The sequence below is a fragment of the Penicillium oxalicum genome, chromosome IV (assembly GCF_001723175.1).
Source record: "Penicillium oxalicum strain HP7-1 chromosome IV, whole genome shotgun sequence".
Classification (NCBI taxonomy): domain Eukaryota; kingdom Fungi; phylum Ascomycota; class Eurotiomycetes; order Eurotiales; family Aspergillaceae; genus Penicillium; species Penicillium oxalicum.
Genome location: NC_064653.1, coordinates 680,114 through 694,317, shown reverse-complemented (window position 1 = coordinate 694,317; position 14,204 = coordinate 680,114). Strand labels below are relative to the sequence as shown.

The following is a 14,204-nucleotide window of genomic DNA, read 5'->3' as shown; positions in this document are numbered from 1 at the left end:
TCCCAGAAGGCTACCACCTGCCGGAACGAGTCTCGTTTGGCGGCGGTTCGTACCACTCGAGGAAGGCCCAGGCGGGCGACTGAAAAATCATCAAGCCACAAAGATTTCTTGCTTTCCCCTTCCCTTGCAAGACTGTCGTTCTACCGTGGTGGGTTCATGTGTCAGTGTGAGCGAGAACTACAGTACCGCCAAACCTGGCGGTGAGCTCCGGATTCGAATAGAGCCATGTGGCCAAAGAGCGCCCAACACCTGGAATCAAATATGCAAAGTCATCAAATTGGAAGTAGAATAGGGTATCTTTGCTAGGAACGTGAATGCCAAGAAAAAAAAAAGACGTCAAATGAGAGCAAATGTGCCCGCGATGCTAGATCGTCGGAGAAAAAAAATGCACGCCCAGAACCCCCAGCGACGTACGTACGATCTTGTATCCTGGGTCCAGTGGTCTGCATTCACGTGACGCGGGACAGTACCGTGACGACTGTACAGGAAGGTAAACCTGAGGCGTGATGGCCTGACTGGTCTGGTGGATCATTGCGGCGCATATGATTCAATCATGGCCGTTTTTGGTACCGTGATCATTTTCATCACTTCTTCTCGCTTGTGAATGTCGATGGGTCGGCAGCCGTCTCGAGCCCGTCTTGGGGTTTGTGAGGATGTGGGCGAGTCTGCTCGCCGTCATTCCTCACAGGACTTTCCGGATCGAATGCGTGATCCTCGGTCGCAGCGGGAGTGCTATCGGGAAGACTCGCGGGTTTCGGAGGCAGGCCCTCGACGACATCACGGGGAGCTGCTGGTGGGATAGACGGCGGTATTTGTTTGTTGCGAGACCACGGGAAGATACTCGGGATAGCTTCTTGAACCGAAGTCAAGCGGGTACGAGCAGCACGCGCAGCGATCTGATCGACACATGGATGACCACCTTGTTCCACATTTTGAGCCCAGGCTTCCTTCTCGCGACGCAGGTCACTCTGAACCCAGGGGATGGTGATCAAGGTCCACACACCAGCCCATACGAACGGGAGAGACCAACCAAGCTACAGACGAACGTTAGCAGCGTCGCTTTCCACGAGCAACCCAAAGATGCATGTTCCCCCCACTCACCGTGAAAGCCACCGGCTCCGACAGGGTGAAGACGAGAGCAGTGATCACAGCGGCAAAGATGATAGAGCCACCGCTCCAAAAGCAGTTCATTTCGAAAAGCATGCGACGGAAGTATGGGCTCGACAGGTATCGGGTTCGCAATGCATATCGATAAATCTGGCCGCCTCCTCCATCCACCGCGACCACGTCTTCAATTAATGCGTATAAGGCCGTCGGCATCGGGGCGCCTTTGGGGGTGGAGGAGATGCGGAACGGGGCCTTGTATCCCATCATGCGGAGAACATCGAGGGTCAAATGGACAAAGCCGAAGTAGAACATGACGGTCGGCAAAACCATGGCAATGAGACGCACTACAGGCGGTTAGATGAATGTGGGCGGAGACGAAACAAAAACGATCAAAAGACTCTTGTCGATGGCTTACCGTAGGGTTCGTGTGGCACACTCCCACTGTACTTCCCGTTAGCTGACAGCCACTTCAATCTGTAGAGGCAACGGCTCTCTGGAGCACTTACACAATGAGTTCAACGGCCAAGATTAACCAGACGAGGGTAAAATTGATGTGGAAAAAGTCGAGCTACGGATGCATCAGTACCGCTGATCGTCCTGGACGCTCCCAGTGTGTACACGTAACGCACCCATGATGCCTGGGCGTTCAATGGCCGAGCACGCGATTCTTTCCGACGCAAGTTGTACAGTCGATAAAAGTATTCAAAGACCGAGACGCCACCTATCGCTGCCGTCACCACGGAGAACACTGTCATCCAAGTTAGCATTGCGCTGCAAATTACAGAGAGAGCCCGCCTCAGGTCACAAGCGAAGCCGGCCTCCACACACAAGTTCGATCTCCATAGCATACCCAAATTATGTGACAGATCGGTCAGGTACCATAGTGTCCAGTAAAGGATCAACGGCTGACCTAGAGTATCGATGATGAAGATGGTCCAAAAGATCGCAATAGACTTCTTGCGAGTACGTAGTGAGTATGGCAAGGGAGGCGGCTCGGAGGGTAACCTCGAGGCCATCCCTTCTTCTAACTGCGTGGTCATGGTGGCGAGAGGCGAGATTCAGGAGATGAGAAGTGTCTTGATCGGAATGTTCAGCCTGACCCCTGCCAAAATCAAAGGGTTTAAGGATATAAATTGGAGGAAAGAGATCATGAAGATCATGAATGCATCTTCAAAGATTCCTCGAGCGGGCTCAGGGTGTAGAAGGCGAGGTAAAGGTGAAGGGTTGGCTGTGCAAGTCTCACAAAATCGAGGTAGAAATTTAGGTTTGCGCCGGAAACGACGGGGGTGAGGGCGGGTCGATACTTCAATCGCCACTCAACTTTCACGGGAACCCGATGTACCTGATGTCAGACGATTCCGTGATGTCATCCAAACATAAGCCGGGCCACTCCTGTGGGATTTTCACGATTGGCATGCGGATGCAAGAATACCGGTCACTACTAACTACTTCTGCTGTGGTCACTGTTGTCAGACTGGTAGTAAGGTACATGTCATGAATCTCCCGTCTCCACCAGTCCCAATCAGCGGTGCATCTTGTTCTTCCTCGGTTCATCTCCCATGATCACCAAGTGCTTTTTGCCACCGAAAGGGTGCGACCGTTGAAAATAGAAACATCGATCAATCCAAGATCGACCTACAACCATGAGCTTTTCCCAAACAGTAATGTCAATGGCCCGTTCACGGATACATGATTGATGTCCTCAGGCCTTAGAACTCTCACTGAGTAACATTAAAGGTACTAATCTCAGGCTCATTCGATGATCTTCTCCTTCTGTCTGGGCTGACGCACCATTCCCTTTCCGCCGCCAATGCCAAGGGATGTTCATTAGTGCAATATCGGTGTTCGGGGCGCATTGTTGCCGTCTATTCCAATTCATGGACTAGTCAATCATTGAACTTTGTTGGTTGCCACCATGAGCGCTCTAGGATCTCCTTGAAGACTTGATAGCTCGTTCATCTTTATGGTCAACTAGAGTAGCGCGGCACAAGAAAGATTGGAGCTTTTTTTTTGTTCAGAATTATGCATGAGCACTCTAGGCAAAATCAGTACATAATTCGAACTCGAAGATCTTTCTTTACCCACCGAGATACCAACCGCGAGACATCAACAAGAGCTTGGGCGCCTGACCTCCTAGAGTCGTGTCTGAGCAACACCACCAGCCTCATACTTATTTTGCTCTTTGGTGACTATGGCCCCTTGCCACCAGACCTCGCGTGGCTGTAACAGGCCAACAGGCGTCTGTGTTTTCTAGACACATGCCACTCAGTATCTTTTCATCGAAGCGGCGAGTCTTGTTTGCCAACTCCATCGTCTGCGGTCAGCCTAGAAGCAAACAACGTCTGACTACAGCTGGCTTTGATCTAGCGCAAAAGGAATTTGACAGTGGTGGTGGCTGTTGATGCCCGTACAATTGTGGAGCCATGGACTGACTCTCCAGAGACCTACAGTTTGCAACATGCAATATCGCGTTGTGTTATCCCCCTCTTCCCAAGATTGAAGCGCTGTGTCATTTCGAGCGCCATCAAGAGTGATATATACCTGAGCACATAATGAGAGCACTGGATACTATACTACACTCATTCTCAGTGGGAAAGGGTGAAGCTGTTTTCAAACCATAGCATTGATGACTGGACCTTGTAAATCCCTTGCACCGAATATGATCGACAGATTTGGTTCTAGACCTATGCTAGTGTACTTTGAATCTGGCAGGGTTGATGCACTAAATGCTTTCCGAGCTTTCGATTGGCACGGCGAACTGGTGTCCCACGAGATAGAAACCAGGAGACCTGGAGTTTCAGGCACACAATAGCCGGAAATGACAGTCACATGACCGAAAGCCCCAAGGAAGAGAGGTGAAATCTGAGTGACCCGCGTTCGATTCACACTTTTTGCTCGAACAAATTCTGAACTCTCCTCTCCCAGTGTTTCACAACTTCCAAGGGTCTCTTTCAGTATGAGCCATCCTTAGTACAGAGAATTTTGTTCAATCCATAACGATGGCGCCAAGCTTGCAAGAGCTGATTGACTTTCTGCTTAACGAAATCGCACTCTGCGGCAGTCAAGGTGTGTATATCTTGTTGAATATTTAGACCCACTTTACTCGGCACAGAATATATGTATCGATGTACATATGCACGTTGCCTTTTGGAGCCTTGGCATTTCAACATGCATGAAAAGCCACCGCACAGCGTTTGAATCCATCTTGTCGAGGGAAAAGATCCATTCGCATTGTATAGAATGATATCTAGTCGGGACTATTCGATGGCGTCATGATCGTTGCCTCCCGACACTTATACTTGTCTAATGTTTACATCGATGCAAATCCGGTTCTGCAATCGACACTGACGGGGATTTAGGTGCAACCTTGTCTGAGATCAGCGCGGCAGTCAAGGAGTTCTACCAAAATACAAGTCAAGACTCAAGTGCGAGAACGCAGAATGTGGACCGCCGTTTCCAGGCGAAAGTCTGGTCATGGCTCACGCGGCACCCAGAGGTATCTGTGAGGCCGGATGGCCACTGGGAACGCATGAACCTTGATCAAGCCGAGCAGCGGGACGCAGAATTGCAGGAAGCAGCAAAATCGGGAGATGCGAGTACAGAATCAGACCGAGATGAGGGTTCAACATCTCCACCGGGCGTTCGCGTCTTTGTTTCGAGGGAGAGAATGTGGTATGCCCTCACTGGCCACGAACCCGATGATACCAAAGTGCCCGCGAGCGAATTTTTGTTGCTGTCAATCATTGCCATGCACAAGTCCAAGGGAATTGCTCAAACAGACCTGGTGAGACTGAGTGGTCAAGACAAACGCTCTGTCCCAAAGCGAACGGACGCCCTCGCTCAAAAGGGTTACGTCGAAAAGCGTCCGATCCAGATCAAGTCAGCCCGGACGAGTCTCGTCACTTTTCGTCGATTCCTCAAATCAACAACGGGGCAATTCACGGCGGAGAGCGCATCAGCAGACCCGAGTGCCCGGCCAATCATTGACTTTGACGCCTTCACAGCCAAGCTGTTTGGAATCCTCAAAGAATTCGGTATAATCTCTCGCAATGACCTCAAAAAGCGACTGGAATTCGAGGATCGTTGGCGTTGGCGCATTTTATCACGGGCGCTTCGCAAGTACGAAAGAATCGGTGTGCTGAAGCGAGTCAAGGCAAAATCTCAATACGACAAATTTCATCCCTGTGTAATGCTCATGCGCGAGCCTACTGAGGCCGACATTTCCAAGTTCAACGCGGTGAGCGGGGAGCTCAATGGAAATGCAGACGACCAAGGCGAAATCGACGATGATATCGAAGACGCACGGGATGATGCGGGAGCCGATGCGGATGCCGGAACTCTCGAGATGGCACAAGACAAACCGGTCATTGAGTCTGGACGGATAGTCCCCTGTTGGACTCCAGATAGGCCTGTTGGAAACCAGATTTTCGATGTGGTACATCGAGCCGGTACTGCAGGCATCACCAACCTGGTAATCAAATATTCTCAGCGCGAATCGTGGAATTGTCCGGATCTAATGAACTAATTTCATCTCCAGGATATCAACCGAATTTGCTTTGGTAGCATTTACCGACGACCATCCGAAAATGCGTTACACCGATTGACCGATTGCTGGCAATTGTCCCAACCATCGCACCTTCGACACCTTGGCATTGTGAGGGACACGGCGATCGAGAAGACCACTTTCTTCTATGTACATTATTCAATCCAGAACTTTGCAAAATTAGTCGAAGAAGGTGACGCGTCATGGGAAGCAGTGGAGTTCCCAGCGTCAAAGTTGAAAGCTGCAAAGTTTGAAATTCCCCCTGTCGACGCAAAGGCTAAACGTGATCAATATGGCTTCCACGAATCAACTGTCATTGGCAATCTCGTGAAAAACGGCAATGCCAGTCTATTCGAGGCAGTTGCGGTTTGCAAACCGCCAACTTATCTTTTGTCAAGCAGCGACCCAATGCCAGTCCAGCTACCGGATGGCCATTTCAGTATGTTGTCAACCTCAACTTGTATATGACGATTGTCCAATGATCACGCTAACAGGAAAAATGCAGCAATCGACATGGGCCGACAAGCTATTGCCGGGACAATCATACCATCGCCCATCAGCACCCGGCCACATGGTGGTCGACCTAAAGGTCCGCGGGCTAAGGGAGACTATCGGCGATCGACTTTATCGAAAATGGAGCGCAGTTCTCCCGCCGCAAGTCCGGGCCCGGAAAATCACGAGGAGAGAAAACTGCATCAGATTCCGCCAACGATCCCGGAACATCTCACATGGGAAAGACCTGCTCGGTGGACACCAAGGGCTGGTAACAAGCGGGCAAAGCTGGAGGGCCTTTCAGAAAAAGAGCGTTTCGAGGCGCTTGGAATGGATGAGACCTGGACTGAGTACAATGTCTTGGTCAACAAATGTCCCAATCCTGGCGTCTATGTCACACCACCGGGCAAGCGGAGACCGGCAGGGAGGAGACAAGGTCGCCCAGCGAGAAGCCGTATCGCCGTCTTCAAATCAGAGAAATTGACATCTCTCGCGTGGTTCACAGAAGAAAAGAAAGAGGCAGACCACGACGATACCGGGCTTGAAGATACCCCCACCAAAAAAGCTGGCACGCATCAGGGTGGTATGCCCAAATATATGAGCAATGATCCGAACATCAATGGGTCCACGGAAATTAAGCCAGCTGCTCAAATCCGAGTTACAACCAGACTTTCTGGACGAAAACGGGACCACGAAATCTTGGACGAGTCTTCAACGGATAGAAATGCTGCAACGGCCGAAGGAACCTTCAAACGGCCACACAAACAGCCGCGTGTTGGAGCACCCGATGAGCGGGTCACTGGATCGCTGGCTACAATTTCCCAAGATATGACATTTGATGTGCAGTCTGTTCCCATGGAAGTTGAATCCGTTGAGCCAACTGCTGCGCAACCCGACGGAGAAGAGATTCAAACTGCCGCTTCGGAAAAGCTGCGCATGGCATCACCGGCGCAAATTGCAGCCACTGAAAAAACACCGACACCCACATCAGTCGCTCTTCAAAGTCCAGCAAAACGCTTGAACAGCACAGAACGAACAAGAAAGCCCCCGCCTTTCTCAAGGGATTGGCTCTCCAAAACAATGAACCCTTCTTCAACGAAGCCCGGTCATGTCACGAAGCTTGCCCAGGGCTTAGCAGACCGTGGAGGCTCCGTGAGCCTGCTTCGAAAGAAGATCATCATGGAAATTATCGAAAAGGCCGGTGGAGCGTATCCTTCGACTCCAGAAATTTGGTTTCCATTCGCCACGGCGTGGCTGAAGCGCAAGCAAAAGGAACGGCCGGATAACCGCACAGTCAAGACAGCGATCAGGAATCTGGTCGAAGCCGGCAAGCTGCGGCAGTTGACGTTCTGTGGAAAGGGCCCCAAAGGAGCGATGGTCACTAGAACCATCTTAGCGAAACCGGAAATGTCGTCTGATGATCCCTTGATCAAGGACATGCAACGAAGGCTGCTGGCAGCGACTGACCAGCGTCTTTCCTACTCGCCAAATGTTGAACTGGATCCCGAGCTTACAAAATACAGTGGACAGAGCGGAATACCGAAGCTCATTCTTCCCGTGGTGTCAGGTGCAACGGTTCAATTACAACAAAAGCCTGCCACTGTCCTCGCAGAAGAACAAAGGATTGAGCGGAGAATCCAAAAAGAGTTACTCAGGAAGTTGGAAGATCAGCTTGGAATTCCTCATGATTCTTCTGGCAGTGGCACCAAGCGTCTCATGAAGATTGGCCGTCGTCACCCCCGTCAGTCTGGCCAAGACTCACTGCTGGGTGGTCTCCAGACCCTCATTTCTCGACCTGATCTGATCAACGACTGGAGAAGGGCTAGAGGTGATATCGCACGGCTGTACAAACACCTGTCTGCCATTGGGCCTCATGCGATGCTGATGCATCCGACACAGCTCTTTCACGAGTGCTCCGGTACATTTGGTACATTCGGCGCGGCTCTAGCACCTCGAACCATGGCCCGGAAATTATCCGGCGGCGAGGTTGCAAAGTGTGTTCGTGAGCTTGCGGAGCTTGCTTCCGCACCGCCGACAGTGACCCAAACAGGCCGAGAAGAGTCGTTCCATTCAAAGGCCGAGAGGATCCTCGAATGGGAACTCGAGCATGAAGACGTCTTCGAAGAAGCTCACCAGGAGACTGTCGGAACGTACATTGCTCAAACCGTTCGTGACGAGTTTGAAAATGTGCCCATCATCGGCCCTATTCAGTTCGATGTCGACCACCTTGCTCTGCCTCCGCGGACGAGAAACCTCATGACCACTCGAGGGATGGCCATGTTCCGTGATATCCAGCCCCGTTGGAACTCCGAATGGGCTTTTAATCGGACGCGGCAAACGCAACATGATTCTAGGGCCGGTTCTGCACGTCGTCGCATTGATGGAGTCGATACTTCCATTCGCAATCGGGACCGAGTGCAGCCGGACGACGTTCGGGTCCAACGACCTCGCCGTCGTGGGGCCCTGTCACCGCTTGATCAGACACTATATCGGAAGATCATGGTGGCTGTCGTTGCCGTACGGGTCCTGGCAGGTGGGTCAGATGCTAACCGGATTGACTGGGATCTTGTGTCGGCAGCGTTTCCCAAGCACGACCATGTCTTCATTCAAGACCATGCGCGAAACATTCTCAGCAAGAGTCGTCTACAGATGGCCGGCATGCAGCGAGATTTCCAGGAGCGTTTCCTCGAAGCCTATACCCAGAAGAAGGTGCCTTCCATCGACTACAACCATTTAAATAAATACAACTGGCCCGCGGTCGTCGAGTGGGCAAATATTGAACTGGAATTCTCCACGTCGGAAAAGGCACCGCTACTTCCTGCCACTCGGCAAGAATTCGACAGTATCTTCGAACTCCGTCCCGAGCCCATGCCAACGGCCGACGAATTGTACACCGTGACTTCAGGCATCACTCTCAACTATAAGCGCGGACTGATGGCCCATGTGCCATTTGCAGTGAAGATGACCAAAGCTGGAGCTCGTGAACGTGTCGGACCTCGCAAGGCCGAGCTTGACCGGCTGGATGTAGTCAAGACTTGGGTCCGGGCCAACGTGGCAGCATCGGAGTCGACCTACAATCCGTCCAAGGCAGAAGAGGCTTTGAGACCATTCGGTTCCCTCATGATCAACTCGGCCGTCCAGTGCCTTCTTACCGATCGAGTGATCAGCATGGGTAACAAGGGCCGACTTGTGCCCGGCCGCAACTACGACCTGACAGACTACCTTTTGACTTCTCTCAGTCGCAAGCGACTCATCGACTGCCCCATCTTGAAACGCGCGGCTTACTTCAAAACCACCATCCTGGATCCACAGCTTCGACGAGCAGGAACTTGTGATGTCTTCTATCACGCCGAGGACGGCGATATCCTCGCACTCATCAACCTCATGAATGATGGCCAACTCACCCTTCATCCACGCGGCCAACCGCGCGACAAATGGGGTCTCACGGATGGCGGATACCTCACCCGACAGATGGACAAGAATCGGTTACGCTTCGCTATTGAGATTCGTTCAACCGAGTCCTACGTCTACGGTAATCCTGTCGAGGACCGAGCGCGAAGTATCCCGGCACCAAACCCGCCGCGCACAAATGACGCCAATCTGCCTCCCAAATTGCCGCTGTGGTTTGACATTCACGGGCACTTGATTCCGCAATTGTGGGAAATGGCCGTCGCAAGCGTTCTCGGCTGCGTCGTGATGCGCCAAGGTCTCAGTGCGGAACGAATTTCGACCATGATCAAGCCTGCGATGAGTGCCTGGGAGATTGAGTTACTGCTGAATTGGTTGAAAGAGGTCGGGGTGATGGAACGGCAGAGTCGCAGTGAACATGACGGATGGATGGTCCGCCCTTGGTGGTGGTTGGTCTTGACGGAGAAGGAGACTTGGGCGAGAGAAGAGGACTCTGCTGGACATGAAAATACGAAGCGGTCGAGCGTCGAACCACCCTCGCAAGGTGTGACTTCGGTGGCGGTTGCCTAGGCAAGCTGCGTGCTTCTTCTTCTTCTTCTTCTTCTTCTTCTTCTTTGGGAGGCAAAGAAAATCTATCAAGTGGACAATAAAAATCAGGAGAAAATGTACTTGATCATCTGCTGCTGCTGTGTAGAGTAAATGGAATCATCTCTCCGACGTTGTAAATGACGCTCTGCGCTTGCTGTTTGAAACTTCCACCATCGCCTGTAAAGAATGGGTGATCTGCGTCGCAGATCGTACGGGGTGAGAACATAAGAGAGCGCAAGAGCCAGCTTGCTTCTTTTTGGATGATTGCGGTCTTTTTGGTTAGAGATGGAGGCAGAAAGGGGAAGGGAAATGAAAACAGGCTCGCTGGGCTTATAGGTCATCGACATTGACCACTCGTTTTGTGATTAAGATGATTAGTGCGAATACAATTCCGATGATTGCCCGATCCAGCCATAGACTGTTAGCCGGTTCTGACACGTTTGCCACGGGAGCTCTCCGTGCAGTCACAACGGGAGCAGCAGCCATATCGGCTGACCTTGACGCTGTCGTCCGTAGAGTCTCATCTGGCTCGGTCGGAGACCGTGCAGGCGCAGAGATAGCCTGCGCTGACGCGGTAGATGGCTCGGACTCGATTGATTCTAATGCCGTACGGGCTGCTGTCGGAGCCGCAGAACCCAGTGGCAATTCGCCATTCGGCGCTGACACCATTGAAGTTTCCGCAGATCGCGACGAGGACAAAGTCTGCTCTGTCTCCGTCCTCGGCTCTTGACTGCCACCCTCTTTTCTTGACCTTTCGTGCTGCGGCGTCTCTCTTGCAGTGTCTGCTGGCAGCGGTGATGGTGGGAGCTGCTGCTGCTGCTGACCTTCTTCCCCATCCACATCCACCTCGACACCTTGCTCCCGACAATATTTCCACCACCCCATCATAACCTCCTCATTACTACCGGCACCACAATCCCTACACACCCACCCGCGAGACTCTCTGGCGCACTCCCTCCGCAGCGCCTCACTTCCCTCCATCCCACCGACCTGACCGCGACTCTCCCCGCCCATGATCTCGCTCCGGATCGCCAGTAACGCCGTCCGCACCCCCCACGCCGGCTGCCACGTCTCTTCATGGTGGCCCGAGATACTCAGACAGATCTCGCGGTTGACTTCGAACCGGCCGGATGGGGTGAGGAAGCGGAAACTCGGTGGCCGGAGCGGGTAGGTGGGTGGGAAAGTGATGCGGCCATGGTAGAGGCCATGGGCGTAGGGAGTAGGGGCGGGAGGACCGGTGAGGGTAAAGTGCCAGTCGTGGAGGTTGGAGTCGGAGATGGGGGATGCGGTGAAGTATGGGCTGGGGTTCTTGTGGATGTCGGTGGACTCTTTGAGGAGGCGGCGCGTGGATGGAGATGTCATTTTTGTTCTCTCTCTCTCTCTCTTAAAACTTGATCACGGTTGATGAAGCGGGTGCAAGTAAGGAAGATAGCAGGAGAAAAGCCCTTTGTCTTTTTGGATGGAGGGGAAGAGGGACAAGATGGGAAGATGACAGGAGGAAGAGAGAAAGTGGGGGAAGAGACCGGTGGTTCGGTCTTACGAGTGGAGACGAGCCGGGGAAGCTTTGGATGCGATGGATCCAGGACCAGGTACATCCACCCATTCGACAAAATACATCAAGGCAAAGCATGCAAATCCCCAGCCATTCGGCAAGGCCAGCCAGTAGATATTATGTCCACATCAAATTAAACAAGTAGAAGAGGTGAAAAGTCATAACACAATAAAGTGTAATATTTAACAAACGCCAAAGATGCAACAGCCAAGCGCTTATGGATTTTGATTTGAGAAAAACAGAACCGGTTGCCCCGACAGAAAGAGAGGAAAAAAAAAAGACAACCAACAGCCCCCATCTCCCATGTCAGTCATCCCAATCTCGCCATTCCTCTGTTTCTCGTTCAGGCCCGCTGCTCCCATTTCCATTCGGACTTTTCCCGGCATCGGCCGGATCCAAGAGTCCATTGCCTTCAGGCTCGTCTTCATAGTCGCTATCCCCCGGTCGCGGCCGTGGAGACGCGGGTGCGAGCGTCTGCATCGACACACTTGTGGTGGGTCGTTCGAGAGTGTCATTTGCATTTGCTCGTCGGTTGGCGATCCAACTGGATTGTTGGTGTTGTTGTTGTTGTTGTTGCTGCTGCGCATACTGGGCGGCGCTGGTATGGTCCACCCCCCAGGCATGGCTGTTGTTGGAATTCCTCGAGTAAAGGTCGTGATAATACTGCTGGTCGTTTTGAGCTTCATGTTCCCGGGCGATGCGAATCCGTTCTCGAGCCTCGAGGAATTGTTGGCTTGGCTCCCAGCGCCAGCCATCCCCGGTCGTGGTGCAGATGGGAATCGGCCACAAAAGAGGGTTATCTCCAAACAGATGGGCGAGATTGCGACGCCATCCATGATCAAAAGCCCGCGGCATCTTCTCGCTATCTTGATCATCGACCCATTCTTGGTACCGATTGCGTTCGCGCTGGCGCTCCATCTCGGCATATGAGCGCGTCAGAGCTTGCTGGGCCGGTGTCATGGGATGGTGTGCGGTGTCGAGATTGGGACCTTCATCACGCGAGTAAGGCGCTGGGGAGAGTCTTTCCTCTCCTTCCTCAGCACGCGTCACGCCGGGAATGGCATTCGCGTGCGCATCCAAGATTTGATTCCCATAATCCTGGAGTCGGTGAGCCAGACCCTCGTTGTGCGTCTCTGTCGCGTGTCCGTGGGCCAGCGCATGCTCATTACGGTGCCGATCGAGCGCCTTACGCAAGGGGGACACATATCTGGTCTTTTCCAAGCATTCAATCGTGGTGACACCCCGGAGCGCCAGGCTGATGTGCCAGGCCGTGAAGCCACTCAGCACCAACCCGATAATCCCCCCCAAAATGGCCAGCAATACCACGTTGACCGGCATGATGGTGTCCATATAGCGGGTATCGTTCAGCACCTCGGTCCAGGTCCATACCGCAGCGACACCAAAGCAGACCCAGCAGAAGAGCGACGTGTAGATCAGAAAGAGAAGAAAAGCCTTGTAATTATACAACCCGACACAGGTCGCCAGCCAGGGACAGTGATGATCCATCTTTAAAACACAGCGTTTACAGGTCGAGCAATGATGGGCGCGATCAGGCTTGGGACATTGACATTTCTTGCAATATCGCGAGCCTCCTGAAGAGCTCACGGTATACGAGGTGAACTCGGGGTATTCAGAGACGGGGAGAGCGCTATATTCATGCCGGCCCCCGCGACGTGTGGTGAGCGGCGAGCCGGGATCTGTGAAGACAGCGACGGTGTACGATGCGTTTAAGCAACCGTAGAGGAACAGTCCAAGCAGAGTACTCGGAAGACCTGCGATTCCAGCGGGAAAAACAAGGGTACATGTTAGCCGTGTTATCGCGAAAAAGAATCGGGGTGGAACAATAAGAGAAACTAAAGAAAAAAAGAAAAAAAAAGAAAAACCCATACCAATCCAAGCACTCTGATGCTCCCTCACACCAATACTAACTTCCACATAGACCGCCCACGTCGTCAAGCCATACACAAAGACCAGGGGAAACGAGCTTGCAGCTGCGCAGCACAACCGCTCGCAGCGAAGCGCCCAAGCCCTCGGTCGTCGCTTTGGCCATGAGGGCGACGCCGGAGCAGACGGGGCCAAGGTGGCCATGGACGAGCGACAGATGCGACGGAAGCAAGAAACAAAAGGGCCAGACAGGACGATCCTTGCACATCCAAAGAAGCGAGTTTGATCGGAGGTGAGCACACACGATTAGGAATCCCGGAAGACCATCAACAATCTGCTTGGCGCATGGTGGAGAGGGGGTGACAAGGCCGCCTCGGATGAGGAATGAGGAATTGAAAGAGCAATGGTACGAGAGGATGAGGTCGAATGCGGCCGGTGGAGCACGCGGGTGAGACTGAACAGTCGCGGTGGCCTGCGGAGGATCAAAAGGCGGAGCGTCGAACCCGAGCACCTCAGGGCTGCGTCACCCCCCAACACAGCCACGCAGAGCCACGCAGAGCCACGCCCGGGCCGTGCTCGAGCACCGCTGGGACTGTACCGCGGACGCAGACGCTGCAAGTGGATCTTGCA

The 14,204-nt window shown here is 52.8% G+C and overlaps 4 protein-coding genes across 4 annotated transcripts; 1 reads left to right on the top strand and 3 right to left on the bottom strand.

Annotated features, from left to right (window-relative positions):
- Positions 1 to 584: 584 nt before the first annotated feature.
- On the bottom strand, positions 585 to 2,147 carry POX_d05031 (uncharacterized protein; the record flags this gene model as incomplete). Its single annotated transcript, XM_050113884.1, has 6 exons — positions 585 to 1,034; positions 1,102 to 1,451; positions 1,523 to 1,548; positions 1,614 to 1,675; positions 1,737 to 1,855; positions 1,958 to 2,147. 6 exons carry the CDS (start codon positions 2,145 to 2,147, stop codon positions 585 to 587), a joined length of 1,197 nt encoding a protein of 398 aa, XP_049968835.1.
- A 1,959-nt stretch (positions 2,148 to 4,106) lies between these two features.
- On the top strand, positions 4,107 to 10,120 carry POX_d05030 (uncharacterized protein; the record flags this gene model as incomplete). The annotated part of the gene is made up of 4 exons (XM_050113883.1): positions 4,107 to 4,173; positions 4,467 to 5,578; positions 5,645 to 6,089; positions 6,156 to 10,120. 4 exons carry the CDS (start codon positions 4,107 to 4,109, stop codon positions 10,118 to 10,120), a joined length of 5,589 nt encoding a protein of 1,862 aa, XP_049968834.1.
- Positions 10,121 to 10,468: 348 nt separating this feature from the next.
- Positions 10,469 to 11,500, bottom strand: POX_d05029 (Ubiquitin-conjugating enzyme; the record flags this gene model as incomplete). Its single annotated transcript, XM_050113882.1, has 1 exon — positions 10,469 to 11,500. One exon carries the CDS (start codon positions 11,498 to 11,500, stop codon positions 10,469 to 10,471), a length of 1,032 nt encoding a protein of 343 aa, XP_049968833.1.
- A 496-nt stretch (positions 11,501 to 11,996) lies between these two features.
- Positions 11,997 to 13,740, bottom strand: POX_d05028 (Palmitoyltransferase pfa3; the record flags this gene model as incomplete). The annotated part of the gene is made up of 2 exons (XM_050113881.1): positions 11,997 to 13,462; positions 13,620 to 13,740. 2 exons carry the CDS (start codon positions 13,738 to 13,740, stop codon positions 11,997 to 11,999), a joined length of 1,587 nt encoding a protein of 528 aa, XP_049968832.1.
- Between the last annotated feature and the right edge of the window lie 464 nt (positions 13,741 to 14,204).